Source organism: Aythya ferina (assembly GCF_964211825.1).
Source record: "Aythya ferina genome assembly, chromosome: 2".
Classification (NCBI taxonomy): domain Eukaryota; kingdom Metazoa; phylum Chordata; class Aves; order Anseriformes; family Anatidae; genus Aythya; species Aythya ferina.
This window is the reverse complement of record NC_140297.1, coordinates 87,053,822-87,081,200: the sequence shown is the minus strand read 5'-3', so window position 1 is coordinate 87,081,200 and position 27,379 is coordinate 87,053,822. Positions and strand designations below refer to the sequence as shown.

General features: G+C 43.3%; 1 protein-coding gene across 1 annotated transcript; it reads left to right on the top strand.

Annotated features, from left to right (window-relative positions):
- The first annotated feature begins 1,052 nt into the window (after positions 1–1,052).
- Positions 1,053–18,174, top strand: UBE2QL1 (ubiquitin conjugating enzyme E2 QL1). The gene is made up of 2 exons (XM_084508185.1): positions 1,053–2,030; positions 16,848–18,174. Exons 1-2 carry the CDS (start codon positions 1,191–1,193, stop codon positions 16,977–16,979), a joined length of 972 nt encoding a protein of 323 aa, XP_084364311.1. The 5' UTR covers positions 1,053–1,190; the 3' UTR covers positions 16,980–18,174.
- Positions 18,175–27,379: the final 9,205 nt, after the last annotated feature.

The following is a 27,379-nucleotide window of genomic DNA, read 5'->3' as shown; positions in this document are numbered from 1 at the left end:
GAAAAAATACTGTAGAATAAAGTGCTGCTCCATGCACACACTGCCCATTGCTTTACATACTCTGCATGATTGATACAGTTGTACTTTGGGCCTTGCCTACTCCCTAATCAGAAGCATTCAGTGCATTTTTAATGTATTTTCCAGTCTCTGAGGGCTGTGGGGACACACTTGGGGAATCGTCTTTTCTCCCCCATGCTGCAGGCAGCCCTGGGTGGATGGACAGAGGTACCAGAGGGATGGGGTCTGTGCACCACCAGCACGCGAGACATACGCACAGCAATGCACGTGTGTGTGGGCACTACACCCACGGTCACACACTGGGCAGTACAGGTAGGGTTAGGACGTGTACGGGTGTGTACATCTGACAACACGCAGCCTTTACGTGCTTTACACGCGTGGGGGTGAGCAACGCGCCCGCACAACAACCAGCGGGTGCGCGGGGACACGCGTGGGCGCACTCACGCAGCCCCTGCACACCCACGCTGGCCGTGCACCGGGCACACACGCAGCCACCGCGGCAGCACCACGCGTGGACCGGGGGCTGCGGCACCGCCAAGCGGGGGGTGTCCGGAGGGGGGGGGGGACACGGAACAAAGGGGCGGGGGGCGCGGAGCCCCCGCCCTCCCCGGCCCGGGGGGAGGCGCCGGGAGGGGGCGCGGCGGGGACCGGCCCCCGGGGTGGGGGGAAAGGGGGGAGCCGGGGGTGGGGGCGAGCCGGGAGGTGCCGGGGGAGCCATCTGCGGCAGCGGGAGAGCCTGCCCTGCGCCGGCGGGCTGTGCGTGGCGCTTCTCTGCTTCATACATCTCTGTATTTATTTAATCTTTTTTTTTATTTTATTTTTTTCCGCCCGTTTTGCCGTGGTGATGCCCCCGGCGTAGAGAGGGGAGGGCGGCGTTGGAGCGGCGGCCGCACGCCCCCCCCCCCCCCCCCCGCCCCGAAGCGGCAGCGCCGGCGCCTCGCTGCCCGCCGCCCCTGCAGCACCGGGGGCTCGCCGTGCTCCCCCCCTTTCCCTCCTCCTCCTCTTCTTCATCCTCCTCCTCCTCCCCGCGGCCACCGGCAGCCCGGCGGGGGCTCCTCGAGGATAAAGAGCCTCCTCCCTCGGCGAAGGGGGAAAAAAAAAAAAAAAAAAAAAAGAGAGAGAGAAAAATTAAAATATTAAGAGGGAGGAGGGAGAAGGGAGCCGCGCACAACATGGCCACTCTGCTGCGGAAAATCGGTCTGATTCGGCTGCACAGCCGCGACACGGAGGACCCCAAGCACCACCACCACCACCACCACCACCGCGGCAGCAGCGGGCAGCAGGGCTCCTCGCTGCGGGGCCGGGGCGGCCAGAAGAACAGCAGCAACAAGCCGCAGCCGCAGGGCCCCCCCCCCGCCGGCGGCAGCAGCAGCAGCAGCAGCGAGAGCAGCCCCGGGGGCCGCAAGGACAAGAAGGCGGGCGGCAGGGAGAAGCCCCGCGAGGCGGCCAAGGAGCCCCCGGCCGGCAAGGAGGCGGCCCAGCAGCAGCAGCAGCAGCAGCAGCATGGGGGCGGCCGGCACGGCTCCGGCTCCGGCTCGGGCTCCGGCTCCTCCGGCTCCGGGGCCGGCTCCGGGCCGGTGGCGCCGCCGTCGGTGCCCGGCCCTTTGGCACCCGCGGGCCGGCAGCAGCACTGCACGCAGGTGCGGAGCCGGCGGCTGATGAAGGAGCTGCAGGACATCGCCCGGCTGAGCGACCGCTTCATCTCGGTGGAGCTGGTGGATGAGAGCCTCTTCGACTGGAACGTGAAGCTGCACCAGGTGGACAAGGACTCGGTGCTGTGGCAGGACATGAAGGAGACCAACACGGAGTACATCCTGCTCAACCTCACCTTCCCCGACAACTTCCCCTTCTCGCCGCCCTTCATGAGGGTGCTGAGCCCGCGCCTGGAGAACGGCTACGTCCTCGACGGCGGAGCCATCTGCATGGAGCTGCTCACCCCCCGCGGCTGGTCCAGCGCCTACACGGTGGAGGCCGTCATGAGGCAGTTCGCGGCCAGCCTGGTCAAGGGGCAGGTAGGGTGGACGTGGGTCCCACTGCACGTGTGGGGCGCGGGCGTCTGTGCAACCCTAAGGGTGGCGACCCCAAAGGGTGGCGGGACCAACCTTGGCTGGGACCAGGCGAGAGGTTCCCCTCGAGGCACTGGTGTTGCTGGTGGGCAGGAAAGGGAGCATCTTTCGCTCCCGGGGCCCTTCTCAGCATAGCAGAGGTGCGGGGCAGCACGGAGGGGCGAGGAGCAGAGGCAGGCATCATGCCCTCCTGTGTGTCTCCTGCCCCTCTGCTTGGCCCGCTGGCATGTGGCACTGAGACAAGGCACAGGGTCCCAAAGCTATAGGGGCTCAGGACTGGAGTCCTCCACCTCCTGCCCTTCTCCGGCTGGTTGGCCATGCTTGCTGGCCTCCATACTTGCTGGCCTTCATGCTTCATGGCCTCCACGCTTGCTGGCGTCCTCGGTGAAGTCCAGCCGCTGGTGCAGGGCGTGATGCCAGAGCTGCTGCCCCCAGCTCTTTGTCCACTGCTGTCCTCTGCAGTGGCCCCGGAGGTCACACCTGGTGCTGCTGTGGTGGAGTTGTGCCAGCCTAAAATGCCCCTGCCCAGAAGGACCACCTAGTTCGGGGTGTCTCTGCAGCGACAGCAGCTGGACAGATCTGGCCAGCTCTCCTCTCCCCTCTGGAGGAGGTTCCTGGTTCCCCCAGCAGAGGATCTCGCCTCCTTCCCAGCTGAATCAACATGTTTTATTTGTATTTTCTTTCTCTCCTGCAGAATATCGTTAGAAGTATTTCATAAAGACATTTTTAATAAGTAGGTAAATATTGCTGGCGAAACTCATAACCCGTCCTTCTTCGTGGTCATTGTAGTGGGCAGTGTACACATGGCTGTGGCGGGGTGGGTTTTTTGCTGCTCACTTCATGAATGCCCTTGAGCCCAGTGGGCATGCACAGCTCCTCGTCTGTCACTGACTGATGCTGAGTAACTTCTTAAATTCCTATCTCGGTGAGGATGGGGGAAAGGAGTAAATAATAACATGTTATTCATTTGTTTGAAAAGGTTACTCCTGTTTGCTTCTGTGGAACTGCTTGCATGAGCAGGAGTAAAGACTCAGTTTACCTTAACACAGAAAATTTGGTTATGTAATGGACTCATTTGTAAGTGTGTTTTCCTTCTCCCTTGTTTCATTCGGGCCTACCACTTTTTTTTGTTTTGTTTTGCTTTGTTTTTATCAGGAAGTATTTTTCTCTGCGTTTCATTTGAAGAGGAATAGGTCAAGTTCCCTAGGTCACCTTGGGATATAAAAATCACCTACCAAAAAAAAAATATATCTTAATTTACATTAAGGCAGAGGTATACTGAAGTTCTGTAGCTACTCTTAACACATCATGCAATGTGGTAACCCATCTTATTATAGTGATTATATTTGTCATTATTTTAAACAAGGATTTAGAAGGACAATACTAAATTCTGTCTGTTTCTTTTAACAGTTCAGCACATTTCTGCAGTATTCAGCGTTGAAGGCTTAGGTTAAGGTTTACTGAGATCATAAAATGACTCAGTAAAGAAAACCACTAAATTATTAGATAAGTAACTAATATTTAGCTTTTTAACCTGTATTTTTTGCCTAATCCCCTTAAGAGTTTTTCCACAAAGTAATAGTAGTTTCTGATAACACAGGATGTTTATGGGTGCACCATTAGTAGGCACACGTAATATACAAGAGTTTCAATAACATTCTTCCTGAAGTTTAAGATGTTAATTATAAAAAAAGAGAATGCTTGTGGGATAAAATAAAAGTCTAAAACAAATTGCTGCTAGTAACTTAGTAGCTAAGTAGCTATAATGTGCGCTTCAAAGCCTGCGTGCTTGCATTCTAAACTGAAACGTTAATAGGTAATATTAACAATAAATTTAATTTCTCGTTACAGATGTGTAATCTGTGATGGGCTGCCACTCTGTAATCGTAGCCAGGCTCTGTGTAATGGGAGCCACATTTCTGTAATCACACTCTGGTTATGTAATCTTGATTCAATTGCATAATATGGCTCAAAATACAGCAGGCACTCCCGGATCCCCATTTCATTTTGTGTTTTAAAGGTAATATGCTTTGGACTGTAATATTTTTTTAAAATGAAAATACAGCTGCAAAAATGTCAGAAGTAGGGGTACTGCATTTCCCTTGAGCTGCAGAGCTGGTTTTGGCTAACTTCTGTCATGCTGTGGGTAGCCTCGCTGGCTGCAGTGACTTTTCCTGAACAAATGGCAGTGGCTTAAATCAGGGTTATTGTTTAATTTCTGAATTAAAATTAATGGTAACTGATGGAGGGTGCAGCCCAGCTCACGCTGCAGTCCAGGGGAACTGTCCTCAGAGGCGGCTCTGCAGCGTGGGTCCCACCAGGAGCATGGAGGAATGGGGACCTTCAAGAGAAATGTCACCCAGTCATAGGGCGGTGATTTAGCATGAAATCATCGTAAATACTTGAGCCTGTGACACATCCAAGAGTGCGTGTCTGTAATACAAACGCAGATGTGAGTAGGCAGGACTGAACTTTCCAGCAGCTTACATTTATCCTTCTGACAGTTTGAATGATAAAACTAAGGTGGTTGATTTCATTCACTGTTTCTTATCAGTGCTGTTTTCCATTGCTAACTACTGAGTTGCTGATCTGTGCTGGGTTTTAGTTCCTTGGAGGAAACTGCAGCACTTCTTGGGATATTATTTTGTTGACCTGTGAATATATATAGCCTTTTTTCTATTTTTTTGACAAAGTGATCAAAAAGCTAATGAGGCTAACACTGAAAGTACACTTTGGGGCAATCAAGACTTGGCAAATTCACGTTTTTCAATGGCTTTCATGGACCTTTTAGCAGAGCGACAGAAAAATGGAGATAATTCATTTTGATACTTCTCAAGTGAAACACCTGATTCAGGATTGTAGGAAGACTTAAGTGCGCAACAAAGAAGTTAATAGGTGGCACTTCCCCGCTGCTTTGCAGCATTTTACTTGAAGCATTAGGTCCCAATTCCTAGACCCGGGCAGGAATTTTGACTCTGGCATGTCTCCCAGGATTTTAAAGTAGGATAGGTGTTTCTCCAAATTCCCCAAGCAGGAACCAATACACCTCAGGTGGCCTTGGTTGAGAATTGTCTTACATCATGGGATACAGAGGTACTCCCATTGGCTCAGTAAATATTCTGTGTTTCTATCCATGCCCTTATTTCCTATCAGAAACTTTGTATTGCATTTTTAGATGGCTTTTGTCTGGAAAAAAAATAGTTTAGATGAAAGAGAGACAATTTCTGTTTGAATGAAACAATTCAGCAACCCCAAACTATGCTTTTCCTTCTTTTTTTTTTTTTTCAGTTTTCAAGGGAGAAAAAAATGTTAATTAACAAACAAGTTGGGGTTTGTTTGGTTGGTTGCTTCAGCTATTCAGCTGAAAAAGTCAATTATTCACACAGCCCTAGTCAGTATCTTGAGGGGAATTCTCAGTACATCAAAGGCCTAAGACTCTTTATCTGTCTGGAATCCAGAATCATATTTTACAAACTCGGTGTTGCCCTTATCTCAACTTCAGCCTTGGTTTCGAGGGGGTGACGTGCTGCTCACTGGTTTCCACCATCATGGCCAGAAACTCGGCCCATTTCCACCCGTGGCGAGGTGGCCATCGGCCACTGCTGAGCTGGGATTTCACCCGAGGAAATGCTCACCTGGGGCGATGCTGAGGAAATAATTTGAATGTCAGCTGCTTGTTGTTCTGGAGGCAGCTGTTCAGCACCACCGTGTCTACCTGCTCACATGGGCTACGGGATCTGCCTGCTCTGCGCAATGCCCCCGCAGCAGCGTGCTTTAAAGCTGCGTATTACCAGTTTGGTATTTAAGAGGGGGGCTTAAAAAAGCATCGGTTTCCTGATAACAATACCATTGCCATGATCACACTGACTACATCAGTGGCTGGGTGAAGGCAGTGGGAGCAGCGCCCGTCATATGAGAGTGGTGAAGAAGTGGGAGGTTGGTTGTGATGCATGTGGCTGAGGCCCGCATCAGGCTCTGAGGGAACAGCCCCACATTCGGAGACACGGCAGATGATATGGTCCCAAATGAAAAACAGACTTTGCTCTGAAGTGGAAGAGGATTTTCAGTCCCTTAATACACTAAACCAAACACTCGCACTTTATATTTGGAAGAAAAAGATACCGCAGCATGGGTGGTGTTAGCAGGCAGTTGGAAAAACAAGATAAGTCCATGTTGTTTCTCTCTAGAGAGGGACAATTGGACATTGGCTTAGTAGAAGCTTAAAAGAGCATACATCTAAGTGTGCTGTTGAAATAGTATATCATGAATTGCTCACTTTTTTTTGAGAACAACTAACACAGATATATATGATGCCTTGAGGACTTTGGGCCTAGGCTAGCAACTGATCAGTAGCTGCCTTGTCCTCCTTTTTATGAGTTCCTCATTCTCTCAGTGGAGGCTGAGAACAGGACTACCAGCCAGCGGTAGCTGTCAGGTGACTGACGACTCTGCGGATTATCTTATGGAAAAAGTTCTTTGTGTTGAGGAAAATATGCCCTCATCCTTCCTGTGAATAGAAAAAACATACATGTATTTGTCAGGAAGTACTAAAGTAGGAATGGGGAACCCCTAGTCATGAGTACCCTTGCTGGTGTGGGATTCTATATATATCATGATTTAAATCAAAGTCAGAACATATTTTGTGATTCAGATTTAATGCCTATAGCAAAATTTCGTGAAATCAAATAAATGGTTTTTATTTGTGCATAGTGCTTTCGTCACTTGCATTGTAACGTTGGAAATACCTCAGTGTAAGCCTCTGTTTGCTTCAAGAGAGATGTGCTTTGTACAAAATCTAGGCTGATCTGCATTTCCATTTTAAAAATACTAGTATCACATCTGGCTTCTAGCAGATTGAAACAGGAGAAATGGGCTTATTTTATGAAAAAGAAATACAGATCATAGCTGTTAAGCATAGACTAAATTAGTCCCTCTTCATCCTTTCAAACAAAAGTATGAGTGAGGAGATAGCAGATGGGACCTTGCATGGTGTCCCGGAGGTCAGCAGGCTGCAGGTCTTTCATATATATATAGCAGAAATTAACTGCAAATCCATGAGCTTTCCTACTCCAGATACTCAGTTTGAGGACTGTAGCCATGAATAAATCAGCTAATCTCAAATGCTGCAGAAAGGTATAGAGAACTCAATGGCCTCTAAATTGTTTAGGTCCATAAGGCCCCCATGTTAGGGCCTTAAAAAATAAATCTGGCTTGCTTTTAGCTTTCGATTTATGGCCTGAGCAAACGATGCCAGTTATTATCAGGGGAAGAAATGTTGCTTTAGGTCCATGACTAAAAACACATTGACTCATGTACAAAGATTACAGAGGAGACAAAGAAGGTTTTGTGGGGCTTGTTCCCCATGAAAAGGTATAAATGTTGGGCTTAAGAGCTAACAAAGAATATGGTTTAGTACAGAGAAAAATCAAATATATTGGCCTTCTAAGATTTCTCTTTAATTGCAATTGAGAAATCTAAATTTTCAAGCTGAAGTCTAAGCGGGAACATACATATTTGCCATGTTGAGGTGCTGGGAATGATGAATGGGCTGGAAAAAACATTGTTCATGTGTTCTCTGATATATTGCAGTTCTGACTATAGACTCTATTATTATGCAAATATATTCTACTGAGAGGAATGAAGACACAGGGATTCCGACTCGTTGAAGTAGGAGGTTGCTTTAATTCTTTTAAAAAGCAGAAGGAACATAATCTCCGTTTTACCCCTTGAAAGCGTAGAAAGGAAAAATTTTAGAGCTTTTAAAATACATGCAGCTATCATCCTTAATGTTAACATAGTCAACATATAAGTAAAACTGCTGAATTGAAACACACTACTTATCTTAAAACGTGCTTTTATGGCAAGTGGGACTAATTCTTCCTTGCAATACTTGGCTGATCTCCTAAATCAGAACTTAAAAGAATTGCCTCTTTGGATCATAACAAAATTGAATTTGCTCAAAAGAGTAAAATTCTTCCTTGAGCTGTAGAAGGCCTCATTTTCTTCAGTGAAAGTGTTCAAATAGAGTGAACTGTAACATTTGTGCATTTTGTCAAATCTTTGTGTAAGAATCATGTTTTTTCAAATGCAGAAAGCCTAGTCCCCGAGGGGTGACATGGTGTTCTCATAGAGGATTAACCAAAGCAACCTACTTTCTGTTGTGAGGAAGATTTACTCTTCATTATACAGGCTAGGCTTGAAAATATGCAGATTTCCCAGCATCTACAGAGTGCCCAGCGATTTCCATGCATGACCGGAGACTTCCAGATCAAAGATCTGTAACTCCACAACAGTTCTGGTCCTCATACAGTGGGAGTCTTATTGTCAGGCGAGATCCAAGGCATGTCCCCTGGGTGGGCATCTGTTGCCACAAAGTGGGACGTTGGTTAAATGACTTAATAGTAGCAGCATTTCTTTTTTCCTGTCTCAGCTGCTTTGGGCTGATGAGAGACTGAATATCTCTTTCCTTGACATATTCAGTCCTTCACATTCAGTTTCCAGTTTACAAATTATCTTCTGCAATTGTCAAGAAAGGTAACGCTGACATTAGGCACCGGGGGGGATGTGAGGATGGAAGGATTGCCAGGTGCAATTACTCCGCAGTTAAACAGGGAGAACTTCAGAGGCTGTAGTGATTATGCTGTCTGAATGGCTCAAAATACATGTTAAATTTAACGCGTGCGGGCTCCAGTCGTCTGACTTGTAAATTGAATGCCAGGTTTCTGTTGAGTACCGTTGTACTATTGAGAAGTGTGAGGCTCAGGGCTACCCTGACACCTGGTTCAGCCATATGCTGCAGACTTGTTTCTAGAGGGTGCTGAATGCTCCTCACGGCAGTCTTTAACTCTGGCTGAAAATGGTGGTAATTGAATAGGTTTGGGGAGTTACAGGACAAGCTGCATGGGACAGTGCATAAAAGCATAAGTTAGGGAGAAAGGTGCATGTTCTGATGAACATGAATTTGTGTTGTTTATTGGTGTGCACAAAGCAGGTAAGCAGGCACCATACTTAAGATACCCCAGTGGTTCCTGTCCTGAAATAGGATCAAGGTGCCAGTCTAGTTTGCCCCATTCCAGTTCAAAACCAAGCTGAGGAGCGGTGCATCAGGCATGCTTGTATTCAGCTGTGTCTGATGGATGCGTGCCACATGCCTTCCTCCTGCACATGCAGAGTCAGCCCTTGGAAAATGCTTTTTTTATCTACTATATGATTTTGCGAGTGTTGTTAAAATTGAGGATCCTCATTGATTTCACTCTCTTCTGCACGGGCTCTTCAGAAGCCTCAGGGCTTCTGCAGTGACTCCTTGGTAGAGTTACAAATCAGTAACAATCCCAAATCTGTATGCAAAGACAAGTGAAAATAAACGTGAGGAAGGAAGAGTAAGCCTGCATTGTGAAATAGCCTGGAGCTCAGATGTTTCTCATAGTTAGGTTTTATGAGCTGTAGAACGACTAGATGTTTCTCCTGTTTCTAGGTTTGTGTTATAAATGGTAACAAGATGACAGTTGCAGTAAGAAATTTAGAGCTTATTTCTTGAATGTGTGCCCATAAAAAAAAAAAAAGCATCACAAAGAAGAGGAAATTGATGTTAATTAATTTTGTCAAATTTTCTATACATTTCTATAAATGTCAAAGTTTCTATTATTTTGACAAAATTAAGTATTTCTATAAAACATACTCAGGATTGAAGTGTTTTATAGTTATGTGGGGAAAAAAAAAAAGCTAGTAATTTCAATTCCTAATTATAGCACTTAAGCGGAGGAGTGGTGATCCAAACCTAGCATCCAGGGTTTGCTGCTGACTTTGGGTGCAGCCATGGGCAAGTCATATATCTTCTCTGTAGTCTTCTTTTCCACTTGTGAAGTACAGATAATCTTTTTTTTTCAAAGGTGATATGAGGATACATGCTTAAAGCAAGTGCTTTAAGAAAGGGAGCTCTATGACTAAGATGTCCATGTGCATCAGTATGAAACATATCACAGTCAAGAGATGGACACGTTTGCATAAATAGCAGAAGAAAAAGCACACCAGCTTGTGGCACTGAGCCTGCCGAACTTTGTCTTATATCAGTTAAATTTTCCCACGGGTAGCCAGATTTTTACTTTTTAAATTTTATATTTATTTTAATTTTATTTTAATTTTATTTTTTGGTGTGGTGAAACTTTGGGAAATGTGGAGATAGACATTGCTGCCTGGGTTGTGTTTCCCTTGTCTGTAGCACCTGTCATAAAGGATGCTTTGCTTTGCTTTGCCTTGCTCTGTTTCAAGTTGCTTTGCTTTGCAGCCGTGGCAGCGTTCAACTTGGGTAACTTATGTTTCATGTTGTGGGCTAATCCAAAGAGGGGCTGTCACGGTTCCAGCTTTGTCGCTTGGACCAGACACTCAGTAACTGTGCTTGTACCTGATAGCACAGGGAGCTCAGCAGAAAACTGACATAGAAAATGACCCTTCTCCATCTAGTCTAGCAGGTACCGTGTGATGGCAGGGCTTTCTCTTAATGGAAGCCCACCATTAGCCTGATTCTGCTCACATTGTGACTTTGTGGCTGGAGGCATGTTCCACAAATGTGGTAGGATGTCAAGGTTTTCTTGTTCTTTTGCTGAAGGAGTTTGTCGCATCCCTAAGATGCACAAACAAAGTTTTTTAACCCTCAGCTGTACTGAAACCATGCTGCTGACTGTGCTGGCTTCAGGGAAAGACAGGGAGGAGCGGCACAGTGCTCTGTAGCAGTCCAACAGGGATTAGGGCTGTAGGTGTTCTCACATTGATTAAAAACTACTTGCACCAGACAAGTGAGTGTTAATAATTACTCAGCTGGAACACACAATTCTTTTTCCTTGTCAAAGAACAGTCACATTCCCATAAGGAGCAGTTTACAGAATGCTTTAAAGCTGGAACTTGCTGAGTTTCCACTTCTTCGTATGGATTATTCATAAAAAGGAGATTAAAAAAGACAAGGAGATACTGCTTCGGAAATTACACATTTGAGGGAAAACGGTACATTTTTAATTCACTTATACTGCGACATTAACAATATTTATCTGCATCATTTTCAGTACTGCTTTTTTTTAGCTATAGGTAGTACTTATCCACCGTGCGGTATAAATGCTATGCAGTTTCTGAGACAATTAACTGTGCCTCATCAGTATATAAAGAAAAAAAAATAAACCCCATATACACATATATATAAACCCATATAAGTGTGTATATTGCATTCTTAACAATGATGTTACAGCACACTGCAGTCATGGCTCTGAGAATGTGACAGTAACTCACTTTAGCATTTTTTTGCTTTTGAATGCTTCTCTAAAGCCAGCAGAAATGTTTTTCTCTGAGAACTTGCTTAATTATTCTAGAATAGGTCTGATTCAGACCTGAGCATTGTATTCTTCTGTTACTTATCTGAAAAGACTTGACTCTGTTTGCACAATATGTGGCTTTGCACAGTTGAGGCCCAAGGCCATTAGTCACAGGCACATCAGTGGAACACGTTACCTGCCAGAGCCTCATGCTGTGCTTCAGCTCTCTGAAAAACTTGTGTTTTTGCATTGTCTGTGAACAACAGTGAGACAACAGACCTGGGATGTGGGCACATCGTTCCTGTCCTTGGAGGGATCACCACAGATGCACTGTGAGGCACAGTAACTTCCTACAGCCTTTTGAGTACTTGTCTAAACCTCTGCTCATTTTCTGTCTCTCAACATTTACCTAGAAGTAGGTCACTACAGCCTGCTTCTTTCTGGGCATGGAAAAGCTGTGGCATGGCACAGCCCTTCAGGAGGTGAAGGGAGAAAATTAAATTTTGCCCATGCACCCTTGTGCTGACTTGAACACACAGACCATGTTTAGCCCCATGTGCAGAAGGCAGGTATGGTTTCACCCTGGAAGACTAGTCATGAGTTATTTGCCATATCCAGGATTAATGAAGGGCTGAGCAGGGCTGAGGTGTTTGTGATAAGACTGGTGCTAACAATATGAAGGCCTGTCTGCTTCTGAGTCTATTAGGCGTGTACTGTTTGTGATGAATAAACTTCTTGTTAACCAGGCCAGAAAAAAAAAAGTCTGGATGTGCCTGAAGTGTTTGCTGTGGCACCTCAGGGACGTGTAGCACAGGGGTTTAGGGCGTTTTCAGAATAACCTCATTTATATAAGGGCTGAGGGCTGCATATGAAGAATCTCTGAAAATCTGGGGCCCAGTAACACCGGGACCTGCATCAGGGCAGGATGGAGTGAAACCTCCATCCTTGAAGGATTCAGGAGCTGGCTGCGCAGTGCCACAGCTGCACTGACCTGTGTTGGCCATCCAGCTCCAAGTAACTGGAGAGGGACCTGGAGACCTCCAGAGGTCCCTTGCAGCCACCAGCTCTGTCATAGTATGATCCTGTGAGGGGCCGGTCACCAGCCTGTAGTTCTGTCCTTTCAGATAGCACCGAAAGTGATATGAGGTGGAAGAACACCTGGCTCTGTGCACTGTGCCAGAGCTGTTGGGTTTTGATCTAGGAGCTACCATAACTGGTTTGATGAGAGAGATAAATCCCTTCATCGCTGCCAAGGGAATCCCCTTGAGCCCATCCTGAGAAATAAGAAACACAAGGACTGTTTGTCATGGCACAAAGGCAAGATGTGGGCAGATAGATGCTTGAGGTAGGTTCCAGGGCTAAAGAACTTCAGGCTTCATTTTCGGCATCTCTGTACAGGACTTAAATCTGTCTGCAGACCACTTTGTGACATGATGTTGTCGGATAAGGAAAGATGCAGCACGTTCCTGATAACGGTGCTGAGCTATTTGATGTTGAGTTCAATATTGCTGAGGATGGATGCGTGTCGGTGTCACACTGTGTTCTCGAGGAGAGGACGTGCTGAGGAGTTGATGGCTGTCGAAAACACGGAGGCTACCGCAGCATCACTGAGAAGTAGAAAAGCTCCAAGATTTGCCCATGTTGGTCTCTAAATCTGGTTGCCAAGCCATATATGAGGCCTACCTCAGGTCTTTTGCTGAATATGGATGGAGGGAGCAGTCCCTCAGTATGGCCAGGGTCCCGAGAAGGTGGCCTGCAGCACCCGGCAGTTACCAGCTTATAGACTGGAACCTTACCAGCTGTTTAGTCACAAAATTCATGAGTTTGGGCAAAGTGTAGACGGGTGACATTCAAAACTAGGCACTGTAGGAGCAGAAGTTATAAAGAGGCTCAGTGCAGCACATGGCCTCCCGCATTTCAGCATGGCTGTGTAAACCAGTTGGATGCTGTGTCATTACTTCCACCTTTCATATGTTTCTAGCTTGTTAAAATTATATCTTGGTAAGCACATGAAGTTACAGCAGATGGCAAAATCTGAAATGTTCTCTTCAATTCTTTATTTTAATTAGGTTTTCAGTTATCCCTTTATGAAAAGCTCCCTATGCATGTCTGAAAGTATTGCAAGCATTTAAATAAGCTCCTGGTGCGACTACTCAGAGCTAAAGTCAAAATTAATATCTTTATGAAAGGATTTCTTGGGTTTTCTCTGTTGTTTTAAATCTTTTGTGGAATGTGCTCGTCTTGTTCAGATACCGGTTTGATGCCTTTTCTTGATTTGGTGCTGGACACATCAAAACATTGGTGTGCAAATGTTCTGTGTGTCTTGCCATGACAGTAGTGACATGAATGTTTTGGAAATTAGTCAATATGCAGTTGTGTGCAATTAACCTATGGCCAGTGTTGTATTGGCATACTGTATTTACCATATTTTTCATATTTACAATACACAGCAGCTCGTGGTCTCCTGACCAGAGTTAAAATGACTATATGTATTAGTAGCAGTCTGAAAACAAACTCTAGTCATGGCTGGTAACAGCACCCATTAAAATGGTTGTTTGACACTCTTTTATAACTGCACAGAATGCCATTTTAGGTTAAACTCGGGAATAGTTTTGTGAGAATGGCAAAAAGCTATAATTTGTTAGCACAGTTGATGTCACTATAGTGTTGACTTGAAATCACCTGAATTGTTTTGACTGAAATTTCATCCTTCCTTCTTTTTATCTCAATTAATTTGAGGCACCAGAAATGGAGACTTTCAATCCACAAGGTTAAATTTTATCCAAATTATAAACACCTGGCAGGGTATTGGTTAATAAGAGACAGTGCTAGCAATACCACTTACAGTTCCTGTATAAATATATTGAAATAAGTAGACTGCATCTAGTAGAATTAGGTGGTCTTTGATGGCACAGTTTATATACAATCTGCATATGGTACCTGTTACATTGCTAATAAGTATGAGAACAAATTCTTGGAGCAATGCTCCATCTGTTGTAACTCCAGTAACATTTTGGGTGGTATGATATTCACTGTGTTATTCTAACACCAAAGAATTCTTTCTTTCCTTATTTCAATGCAGCAAGACACTGAATGTGAGTGGTAGCTGTTCTGAATGCAAGGATCCTATATCTAGGTACAGAGAAGTATTAATATTTTGATAAAACTGAGGAAGACATAGATCATCCTGTGCTAGGTGTTATGCAGACAATTCAGAAAGGTATAAAAGCCGAAAAATCTTGTATGTAAGACAAGAGATGGCAAATGGACCTAGTCCATAAACTAAGTAGTAGAGCAGGTTTATATTTATATTTACATTCAAAAGTATTCCATTGGTGAAATTTGAGGATGTAATTTCCTGTGCTGATTTCATCTTCTGTTGCACTTTGCTTTATCTTTTCCTATATTTCTCTAAGTATGCTTCCAACAGAAGCATGGACTAGGAAGAAAATAGAAAACATGCTTTGTAATAACAGGAATACTATTGCAGGATATAGAATTTAATTATTCAATGGGGATGCAGTTTGTGTGCAGCACCCAACAGGAACAGCAATTTTCCAGGAACAAGCAACATTAGAAGTAGCACTCATTGGAGATTTTGAATATGTTACCAAGTTTTATTTAATTATTCATTTCATCAAAATTTAAAAGGATCACTTTCTAAGAAAACTTCTTTTCAGGGTCAAATGAGTACCCTTCAGACCATCCTTATTTGTGAAATACTAATTGCCAGATTAGTATGGGGATAGCGAAGTTGTCTTACTGTTCAAGACAACAAGTCTAGTACAAGAATATTTAAAGAGAAATTATGCTGAAAATATGCTCACAGTTTATAAGTGGGGAATAGGAAGAAAAGGGAGAAAAGGCGTCACAAGATAAAATAGCTATTTTTGAGAAAACCAAGGGCGGCTCGAATAAATGGAGCGTGGAATTAAAGGCCACTCTTAATCTTAAATTCTCTGAAAGAGAAGTCAAACCACACAGAAAGGGGACTTTTTAAAATAGGAATAAAACCCAGCTTTTTTATGTCCCATGTCTAGTTTTGTTACAATAATAGTGGTGCTGAACACAAAAGCATATCTGTGCAATATTGTGACAGCTTTCTACAATGAGATGATTTGTCCACACTGCAGGGGAATCTTACTCATTTTACTGTGTAAAAATAACTTTGTTACTCTGAGGACAGAGTTTGTTGTTTTTCCCTTTTTTATTTTTTTCTCCACATAGCAAATTATTTTCTCAGGATTAAATGTTGCATGTAATTAAGAATGACAATTTTCATTTTGAATTCCAAATTGGCATCAAAATACAGGAAGCAAAAAGTGTGACCTGATGCATCCTTTTGAGCAAAAGAGTGCAAAAAATCAGAAGGTGCTAACTTGGTTCTTAATAATTGTAACATGGTACTGTGGTGTCTGCTCATGAAATACCGTTTACTACAACAAAGTGCAGTCTATCAAAAAGTTACAAAAGTTATTGCACTCGTAATTTTATTGAACGTCTGTTTTATGGCAAACCTAATAGGCAGAAATACTGTAAGGAGTATTAGTGCTGCAGAATGGAATAAGTCTGCATCTGTATTTCTTCCTTGTGTCTTCTGTTACGTGGTAATTGACATGGACCAATGTGCAAACTAAGGTGGGCTATTAATAACTCACTAAATGTCTATGTTGCCAAGTGAGGATTTGAAATTATATACTGATGTTCGTTTGGAGGTAATATTTAATGGCAAAGTAATAGAGGTGCGATATATTTAGGTGCGTATATTTTCATGTATTGTCAAGCCAGCTTGTCACAAGGGGGTAGTAAACAAGCTAGATTTTTCTTATGCAGGTTGGAAGCAAGCATGTTTTGAGGTGCTTTTAGGATGTGCCAGGGCTATTCATTTCTGACAGTTCAGAGGAGAGGAAGAAAAATGAGGCGTGCTTGGTGGGAAGGATGTATTTTGTAGTGCCGTTCTCCTTTAGCACCAGGCGAGCCCCTTCCTCTCCTGTGGCTGGGAAGGGCCACGGGGTCCCGCATTGCAAAGGGTCCCTGCCTGCTTAGGGCTGCCCCTCTGACCTCATGAGGTAGTATGTGTGAGGGTTTGCACGCAAAGCACTGCAAGGCAGACATCCCTGCATTGGTTTGAGCAGGTGTGAGAAGAACAGCGAGCCCAGGGGCAGCAGTGGGGTGCTGCTGCATGCGGGGCAGCCTGCCAGCACAGGGGTTCACAGCGGAGAAGCAGCCCATCTCTGTCTGTCCAGATGTCTGTCTGTCTGTGTTTTTTTTTTTTTCCCCTTACTCCGTTACCATTTTTAATCATCTCTGATAGCATCTTTGTCCGCCTCAGTTTGGGAACGGTGCTTTCTGGTATCTGCAAGGGAATACCTGGTGGCTGGAGGTGTTGAAAACTTAAGCTGCGGTTTCCAGCTACATATATTCACATGCTTAATGAAGGTTTTCTTTTTTTTGTTTGGTGCAGGGCCGTATCTGCAGAAAAGCTGGCAAATCAAAAAAGTCGTTCAGTCGAAAGGAAGCTGAAGCAACATTTAAGAGTTTGGTGAAGACCCATGAAAAGTATGGGTGGGTCACTCCGCCCGTCTCTGATGGCTGATGTCAGCAACCTGCACTTGACAAAAATGCTGAACAAAAGTACTGTGACATCTCCTCAGTGCTGTACACCGCCCATCCTTTTCTACTTCAGCTTCAGTTACATACCATGAATGTCAAGGAGACATCTAAGTTATTTATGAACAGATGTGTTTACAGAGGGAGAGGAAAAAAGAGATGCTGTTTAGGATTATATTTCAAGACTGGAGAATGGTCGTCATTGAAGTCACTTGAGCGGATGTTGAGATTGCATCATTTGCCCCCATACAGCCCACATTGTCTTCAGCTTCTTTCCATGACAGCAGCACCAAACAGCAGTACTGGAAAGTCTATCCATTACTGCTCAGTTCATTTAAATGTAAATGAAACAGTTAATATTTAATAGGGAAGCAGTGCATTGCAGGTACATGTTTGCTGTGCTGTTTATCTTTGTCTCCTAGCAGGTCAACATAACTTGAAGATTTGTCTTTATGTGGAACTGTGGTCTGCTGTGACTAAATTTAGACCTCATTTGTGCTCTATATATGACCTTTAATTCATAAATGAAACCGGAATTAAAATGATGAAAGGTCCTAGTGTTGACAAATTATTAAGTGGAATCACCCAACCGGTTACAATGTGCTATCTATGCTGATATTGTGATGTGCTGTTCAGAAATAAACCAGTGCAGTTAGCTGAAGGTTAGGTGGTTTTTTTAAACACATCCATGCCAGGGCTTGAAGTGGTTGGTGGTAGCAGAAGCATTATTACCCTGCCAGTACCTTCTGCAGTCGCATGTGGCCCCTCAGTTCTTCAAAACGGCAAAACAAACAAGTGGAAACGGACAAAGCAACCTTAAAAAATTATCTGCTTAATTTTGAAATGATATGCCAGTAACAGAGTAAAAAAATTTTCAAAGCAAATGAAACATGGTTTGTAAGATGATTTGCATGACTGGATTTTTCTTTTCTCTTTTTACTCAATAGACATTGTATGTACTTAGAGCCCAGTATCTGAGAAAACCCACTGATGTATATAAATGTCCTATTATTTAATCATTAAGATTTAAGTTTTCTGGTAAACAAATGGAAAAACTTTCTAAGAGACTCCATAAAAGCTGAAGGTAATGTTTAAATGGTATAAGGAAAGCATTAAAAAAATGTGGATTCCAAATGGAAAATCGTATTGGACACATGCTGAATAAAATCACCAGTATCGTTTTCGTTGCCTCAAGGATTCCATCATTTTGGCCAACTTTTGTGTTCAAAGACATAGATTTCCTACTGTGAAATCCTATACATGTATCTGTTGTAGCAGTATGTTAATTGCAAGCAGGACAGTGCCATTTGTAAGAATCTAATTTGGTGGGGGAAAAAGCGTGTGCTTGAAAACACTTTCCATTATCTCTCTAAGTCAAGACTACATCAAAGTGGCTGACCAGTTTCTAGATGTTTGGAGACCATGCAGACAGGTCAGGGGTTTAGAGTTTGATTTACAACAACACACAACAGAGAAGACCAAAGAGTAATGAAGAACGAAGGAACCAGAGCACAAATGAAGAAGTAGCGGAGCAGATTTTCACACAGCAGTGGTACGAACACTGCTCGGTTTATCTGCTTTGCCCATCTAGTTGTTTGTCAGCTAGATGAAGAGAAAAATGTTCAGCTTGCAGCGAAACAGCTATTCAGGTCAGAGCCACTCAGTCTTGTGAACATAGCTAGTTTCTCACGCTTTTCCCTCATCTCCTTCATCCGTCTCTTTCGCCTGAGACCATTTCTGATACCTTCCTGGTGTGCCTTATCTCGGTTATGACGAAATGCTTTTTACCATAAATGCACAGATCTTGCTGTGATTTATCCTACCCTGTTGTATGCTCTGAGACAATGCTGCAATTCAGTGTGTATATACTTTCCCTCTCAGGCTGTCACTTTAGTGCATCCAGCAGCAGAATGTATCCTTTGAGAGAGGGACAGCATTTCAAATCATGTAGTTACTCCTTTTTATGAACACTTTTTGCTATCTGTTAGGAAAGAGAAAACTGGTATGTTTAGTTTGGCATCGAATAATTTGCAATCCCTAGTGGGAGTTCCTGAAAACATGTAGAGGGACATATAGCGCTGGAAAGCATGGGGTTTGTTATTTCCCTTCTGAAAAGCTCTGCCCTCGTCTGCACAGTAAAATGCTGTTAAAAGCAACGTGAAGGTGTGGTAAATCCTGGGGTGAGGGGAGAGGGAATATTTCTTTCTCTGCTGTTTTTCAACCTGTCTCTTTTTTTTTCTGTCAGTGGGTTATTTTAAATCTTCCTGAGAACCATATCTTTAATATTTAATTAAAGGGTTAGCTAAAAGGAAGGTAGTGGGTGGATTGCTACCACTTTCCTCGAACCTACTTATTATGTATCTTCTTAAGTGTGCTTTAAATAGTTATAGCAAACATCATTGCTAAAAATCACAGTTGCTTTCTGGCTGTAGGAGGTTCTCTGTATCACTCAGAGTCTTGGAGCCGTAGGAGAGGCAAATCAAAAAAATCTGGAGTGCTTTGAAGCTGGAGCAGAAGGGGAGCAGAGCACATGTGATAAGCTACAGCAACAAATAGTCCAAGGAAAAAAAGAAGCAAAAGTACACTGCATGAACTAGGTCGGGATGAAGTTCCTGCCACACCAAAAATAAAAATGCTCTTATTGAAGAGACAGCTTATAGCGGGAGCAGCCTGCGCTAGGGGGAAGTGCAGGAAAAAAAGGGGACAGCGGGAAGCCTTAGAAGCATTATGCTTCTGACCAGGGAGGAAGGGAGATTGGTGAGAACGTAGTTAATGAAGAGATTTAGAAAGAGGGTTGATCTATTTTAAGAGAAATTAGTACATTGTTATTGTCTAGCTCTATCAGTAGCTTATGCCTCAGTGCTATTGCTGAAGAATAAGTTTTACTTCTCCACCAGACAAGCCTAAAAAAAGTCGGTGAGAACATCAGGAGGGGAAAGGTACATGTGAGAAAGAAAGAGAGCAAGACCTAAGAGGCCAAAATAGTTTGGCCAGTCTTTCTCAAAGGTCCAAAACATCAGAGCCAAGGGTGTGAGGGGAAGAAGGGAAAGGGGGGAATTTCTTTTGCTTGCAGTAAATGTCAATGTTCCATCTTTATTCAGTCCAAAAACTTCACAGGGCTTCTTGTAGACTCAGCAGTCAACACGGGTCCTCCAGTTCTCATTAGAGCCATGTACTGAGGAATATTATTTTCCATCTGCTGCCCCCAGAACAGATGATTAATTTGGAAGTAGGATCTGTGGAGGTGTTAAGTTGTATTAGGAAGTTGCTTCCTGGCTTTTAGAATATGCCCTTTTGGAGAAGCTTCTATAAGTCTGGAAAAACTACTCAACATTGACACTGAATAAAGAAAGCTTATGGTAAGGGAAGGAAGCTGTCTCTGAATATCTAAACACTGAAGGTTCTCCACAGAGAACAGAGCTGATGATTTATGAGGGAACACGTTGCTGTCACATTACAAATTGGTCCTAAAAACTCTTAAAAGCAAAAAAAATCAGCACTCAAAGACCTCTTGAACTTGCCTTATTTTCTCTCCCAAAGGCAAAGCATCTCCTTCATTCCAACCTGCACTTCAGTCCCAAGTCCAAAGAAAGCTAATAAGCGTGGCCTGTTTATTTTGAGCTGTAACACCATGTCATATAAAAAAGGGTTTGATTCATTCTCCTTCTCCAAAGCAGTAAGTAAGATCCTAAAACAGAGCTTCTTGTATAAAAGGCAAGGTTGGGACAAAGCCTTTCTAGCATAACATATCCACGTGATATGACTGTGTAATATATATGGTTTTAGAAAACTCATTTAGAAAGACATTTGAAGTCACAGTTGCCAAGCAGTGATCGCTCTCACGGCCAGTACCGCGATGCATGTGGACTTTGCATTCTACCAGAACTTGTAATACAGAAGAAATGAGTCTTGATGTGCTGGCTATGCAGAGAAAATAGTGTACAACTAACTGGCATTTGGGATTTAAAGCTCTGTTTTTTCTCTGTCCCATTTTACTCATCTTTCAAGATCACTGACCACAGCCACAGTGTCTTGGTTTGACACTCGCATTAAAGCCAGCGTGATTATTTACATGACTCCAATGAGACAGTTGGTTATGAGCACACTTTTCTTGTCCAGCAGGGTTTTGGAGGGTAGCTGCCTTCCAGCTGAATGCCAGGGTATGGAGCTTTGCTGGAGTACTGAGGATTTACTTTTTAGTGATACATGGGCAGACACGATGCACGCTTAAGGGGCTGAAAGCTTATCTGTCTTACATGGGGAAACACTTGCATAGTCAGGGTGAAAGGCTTGTCTCCTTCATGCAGCGAGTGAATGCTGGTGAAGAAGATTATCCTGAAGTGCATAATGAATTATACCAACAGAATTAAGTAGACCGACCTGCAACTACAATGTAATTTTCCAGTTATCTATCCCCCCATCCCTGACAAGCACAAACCTATATTAAATGGTTTCTACTGCCCACACCACAGTTCAGAAGATGACAGCCAGTAGAGGCCCTGAAGAAAAGTTTCTGGAAATGTACCTTCTCCAGCCTTTTCAGCTAGGGGAGCAAGCCTCTGAGCTTGTCTAGTCAATGTGCATCCTGCCTTGTATCCATATACCAATCTTGCAAACACTTTGCAGTCATACGTATAGTAGTTGGACTGAGTCAAAGTGCTCAGTGCATCTCTGACCTGGGTTCAGATTTGCAGAGCAGATGGGTTACTAAATATGCACCAAAGGGTTTTGTGCAAGTTAGTGACACATTTAAAGTTTTGCTTGGCTCTCTATGAAGAGTAAAGCGGCTGTCAAACTAGGTCTGAGGACAAATAGGTTGAAAGTGAGTCAGCTGCTATTATCAGCACAACTGCACCGGAGAGGTGCTTTCATTTGGCACATGAAAGGCTAGAGGTGAGGTACTGCCACAAGAGCAGCCAGGAGGACATTGCAAGAAGGTATAAAGACTTTTTCCCTCACCGTGTTATTGACTCTTTAATTGCAGCCACTTAAACTTATGTTACTCTACTTTGTTTTACCCTCCTCTTTAAATCACTTCCAAGTTTCACTAATATGCTAAGGGAACCTTAAAACAAGTCATGTAAATTGACATTTAAAACCTGCCTTTCATTCTAGAAGCATGCAAATGCCATGCTGACACCTGTCAAATTTCACCGACAGCTTCCTCACACTAGCAAGTCTTGGACAAATCAGTGATGACGGTAGTTAACACAAAAATAGAAACTGTAATTTGGATGTTTGAATTGGTCTTTTCCCTGATTGCTTTGTCTTTCAGTTTGATTGACTTCAGAACAGAATGTCAAGATAACAGCAGTGAAACTGCCATAGTGTTATTTGTTTATTTATAACAGTTCCTTTTGTTCATACTGCTAAATAAGGTGGCGATAAATATTCATTGCAGTTGTGTTTCACCAAATGGGAATTCAGAGATAACTCCTCACACTCTGAAAACTTTGCATTTTATACATAGTGTTTGCCACCACACTTAGCATGCATTATCTTGTGTTGTCAAATATTCTTGTGTTTTCTTACTTGCTGACCTCGTGTGTTTTAAATTACCTTGGTTTACTAACAGAAATACTTGAAGTGTGTCTCAGGTTCTCTCCACAAAATCAATGAAATGTAACTGAACCAAATCTAATTGTCTGTGTGATTTAGAGGAGTTCTTCGCTTGCCATTTACATTAAAAAGATTTGTAGACTTTTGCCAAAGGTTCCCCTTCTGAAGTTTCTCAACACTACCAAGACTTTTAATTCAGCACAAAAATCCATACTTTCAGGAATTAACATGCATCTTGGGAATGAAAGCAGACCAGCCTCAAAAAAAAAAAACTTAAACAATTTATTCATTTATATCAGCATCGTTTAGTTCTGAGAATGTGTAATAACAGTACAAACTCAGGTAATTCCTCATATTGGGCACAATTTTTGTTATTTAATTTTCATAATTTTATAATATACTAACAGAATTTATGAGAATCCCATGAGATTGGGAGGAATGATCAATACTGCAGAAGGCAAGGCTCAGTTCAGAGGGACCTGAACAAGCTGAAGGAGTAGGCCGACAGGAACTTTGTGAAATTTGTCAGCAGGAGCTAAGTCTTGTACTCTGAATGGAGCCATCCAATTGATTGGTGCCGGTTGAAGACTCTGGCTAGATTACAGTTCTGTAGAAAAAGATGTGGACAGTAGATTTACAAGGGATCACAAGGGATAACACAAAGGATAGTGTGCCCTTGTGTTAATGAAGGTGAGTCACACATTGGGCTGCAATGGCAAGAGCATAACCAAATGGTAAAGAGAAGGGATTCTCTTCCTCTAATCATCACTTGTGAGGTGAAATCTGGAGTATTGTGTCCAGTTTTGCCCTCTACTCCCAAAACAAGACAATATTTGACAAATGGGAAGGAATCCTGTAGAGGGGCACCAGGTCTGAAGCATATCATGTGTGGGAAGAGGCTGAGAGCAAGTTCTGCTCAGCCTGGAAAGAGAAGGCCAAGGGGAGCCTGACTGCAGCCCTCCACTGCCTAAAAGGGGTTTGCAGAGAAGATGGAGCCGTCTTCTCTGAGATGAAGAACAGAAGAGCAAGCAGGGGCAGATGCAAGTTGCATTAAGCAAGGTTATAGCTGGATGGAGGGAAGAGCCTCTTCACCACATGAGCAGTTAAGCACCAGAGTAAGTTGCCCAGAAGTAATGGGATCTCCACTGTGGAAGATTTCTAGGAGTCAACTCAATAATACCGAGTAACCTGACGCAGCTTTAAATATAGCCCTGCTTAAAGCAGGAGCTTGGATAAGGGATCTACAAAGGTTCCTTCCAAACTAAATATTTCTGTGATTCTGTAATACTAATATTATTAAGTTTGCTATTCAGAGGTACTGAATAGCAAATAAATGGCAATAGCAATATTAAATAAATTGTATAATTATATAAATTAAATAATATTAAATTAAATAATATTAAATTAAATAGTATTCAATAAATAGCAACATTAAATAGCAAATAAACAAATTTCATGGCCAAAAATATGCCTGTCCCAATATGTGAAGCTCCACCTGATCCATAAAGCTGCTAACTATGCAACTTCAGTCACTTCCAGGAGGCTGCCTTCATTATTTACAACTCACTGAATTAAATGATTATAATAATGAGAAGTAGCATTTTCCATCCTGTTATGTTTGAGAAATAATTTGTGTCAACCATAATCAAAACCACAGCTGAGTATAAATGAAAGGAACCTGAAAACTTGCATACAAGCAAATTCAGAAATTAATTACACTGGCACGAATGAAAGGAAAACACCTGGTGATTCGTGAATTACCACATTAGCACATGCTTTCTCCTCAAGCTGCAGAAGTACTTCATGCTACGTGGCCCTTTTGATGGGTAGAAGTTTGGAAGGACCGTAAACGGGCAGAAGGTGGCATATGCATAAAACAAGATGGGCCAGCTACTTCTGCTCCCCACGCTCTCTCAGTTATCCAGAAGAAAATCAAAGCAGCAGAACTCTTCTACCTTCTTCACAGGGGATACAAACCTCCAGCAAGGGCCAGCTGTTCATGGCTCAGTACCAACCAATTTTTAGTGCAAAACACCCCCTCCCAAGTAACCCATGCTCTAACATAATTGTGTAGGTGCAGTTATATAAGCTCATGCAAGCACCTCTTGAAGGTGTCCCTGGATTAAGCCTAATTAACAGAGCCACACTGAATTTTCTCCATACATACAACAGCTACCAGTCCACTGTTACAAATATTTTCCATATAAATATGTATTTTGAGAGAACTCTCAGTTCTTTTTTTCCCCGGAGCACTTTAAGCCTAACAGGTTTTTCATGCTGTCTCTTTGCCTACAATGCAAGATTGAAAAATATCTCCCTCAGCAGAGATAATACAAACGAAAGCATGTAAAGCAAACCTGGAGCTTACAGATGGCATCTCCTGTGGGAAAATTCTCTAAATTCTGAAAAGCAATTTACCATACTTGAGGTTGCCTCACATTGCAAGGATTTCATGATTGCTAAGGTGAGCCATTCTTGAATTACTAGGGCCAAAACCCTTGTTATCAATCTTGTCCTGGCTTTACCTGCATCCTGTTAATTTTTTGCAGATTGATGCCTGAAGCAAAAAATAAAAAAAGGTTTTGCTGGCATTTTTGATAGGGACCTCAACCTGGCATGTGTTATAATACAAGATATCTGCTTGTTCTTTACATCCTAATTCTGCTGCACAACAGATCCCAATCTGCTCAATACACATGGCTCCCTTGTCCAAAGAAGGCCAGTGTGAGGACCTGCATTTGTCTTTCCTTTCCTGCTCCCTGGTGTTCTTTGCATCACTGTTCCTAGACAGGAAAGCCTTCTGTGAAGGCACTTATTTTAACACCAATTCTGAGATAAAGTTGTGTTGTCAAGTACCCCTCCCTCACAAGCACAGTCAGAGCACTTGGAAAAAAACAAAGGGATTGAACAAAGAACTAATGTATTCAAAGTGACTGGCCCTAGAGCACAGCTGTTGACATTGCAACAGTGAGTAGTGTTGTGATTCATCTCGTTTATTCTCTACAGGGTGCAAAATGGAATAACACTGGAGTGCAGTTGGTTTTGATGCTAAGCATTGCAGGAGCTGTTCTGCTGCTGTCCGTGAGCACAACTGGTGCCCAGCCTTTATAAGGTCTCTTGAAATGAGGTGTGTTGAGTGGCCAGCCACCTCTCCAGCACCAAAAAGACAAAATCTGACTCTTGGTCTGACCTTTTGGCCAGCTTCTCTACAGGTACTCAGTTTTGATTCCCAATGTATTATATATAACAGAACCACCAAATGGTTTGTGTTGGAAGGGACCTTAAAAACCACCCAGTTCCAACCCCCTGCCATGGGTAGGGGCACGTCCCACTAGGCCAGGTAGTCTAGAGCCTTGTCCAGCCTGGCCTTATATGTCTTATATATAAACAAGGGGAAAGCTGGACCCAAAACTGGACCCAAGACCAAAATTGAAGCGGACTATTCTGTTATTCTTTCCACTGTAACACTCATAAGGCTTCCAAACCTGAAGCATAACTACATAAAAAACCTCTGCAGCACTTGAGCTACGGATGACAGCTTTGTCTCAAAGCCATTTCTGCTCTTCTTTCTGTGCTGGCAATACGAATTTCAAAGATTCCTGCCCATTGGAAGTGATCTGAAGAGAGAACATATTTCTTGACGTGAATTTCACTGACGGGTGACGTGATCATGTTCCTGTCTAGTTAATAATTCATTCACTAGCTCTCAGAAAGAGACAGTTGGACACTTCCCATAATCATAGAACCATAAAACGGTTTGGGTTGGAAGGGACCTTAAAGATCACCCAGTTCCAGCCCCCTGCCATGGGCAGGGACACCTCCCACCAGACCAAAGCCCCATCCAGCCTGGCCTAGAACACCTCCAGGGATGGGGCATCCACAGCTTCTCTGGGCAGCCTGTGCCAGTGCCTCACCACCCTCTGAGTAAAGAATTTCCTCCTAACATCTAATGTAAATCTCCCCTCTTAGTTTAAAGCCATTCCCCCTTGTCCTATCACTATCTGCCCATGTAAAAAGTTGCATAATACCCACGATAAATCCTAATGTAATCAGTGGAATGTGGTATGTACGGTGAGGGTCCACCACGGTGAAGGTGGCAAAGGAGCTGAAAACCGTGTCCAGAGCAGTACACATGGTAATCATAAATTATTGTAGGTAATCGTGTTCCTAGTAGAACTTACGATTTCTTTGGAATGAAAAGAAAACAAAAGTTATTGCAGCCTCCTGAAGGAGAAGCTTCAGTTTATGCTGTTGATTTCTTTTAAAAGCTACTGACAGGGAAGAACATAAAATTCCTGGTAGTAAAGCAAGCCAGACAGGGAAGGATGAGAAGTCAGAGGGGACCTAGAAATTTAGAAGGCTACCAGGAAATTCTTCTTCTCCTAAATCTCTTTCTCCTAACTCACTTCACATTTCTGAAGCAGCCATTCAGTTAATATACTTTTCCACCTTCCCAGTTTTTTCCCAAGAGATTTTGGGGTACATTTGGATAACACCCAAGGGACTGTGTCACTGACACCATCATGGGCCAGTGTGGACTGCTTTTAAATGCAAAATGTCAAGTTTGGGTAGGACAGAAAGCACTCACAAATAAATGTATATTCCCCTCCTTCCTCAGCTACGAGGCATCTGTAAACTTGTATGACTCATTTCTGCTTTGCGTAGCTGTACCTGATTTCATATGTTTTGAGGTAAGTTTGTGTAACATATCAGCTGGAAAGAAAGTGGAAAGCTGCTAATATAACAAGTAATTGAAGTGTGTGCTTATCTAATGAGCACAAATAAACATTGCTGTTGCCTTTGCGTGGTTTAAAGCGACAGCTATCT

Excerpts from the sequence above, each read along its gene's own strand:
- UBE2QL1 (XM_084508185.1), top strand. The coding sequence starts at position 1,191 with ATGGCCACTCTGCTGCGGAAAATCGGTCTGATTCGGCTGCACAGCCGC. Across the intron at positions 2,031-16,847 it reads CCAGCCTGGTCAAGGGGCAG|GGCCGTATCTGCAGAAAAGC; the intron begins GTAGGGTGGACG and ends TGTTTGGTGCAG.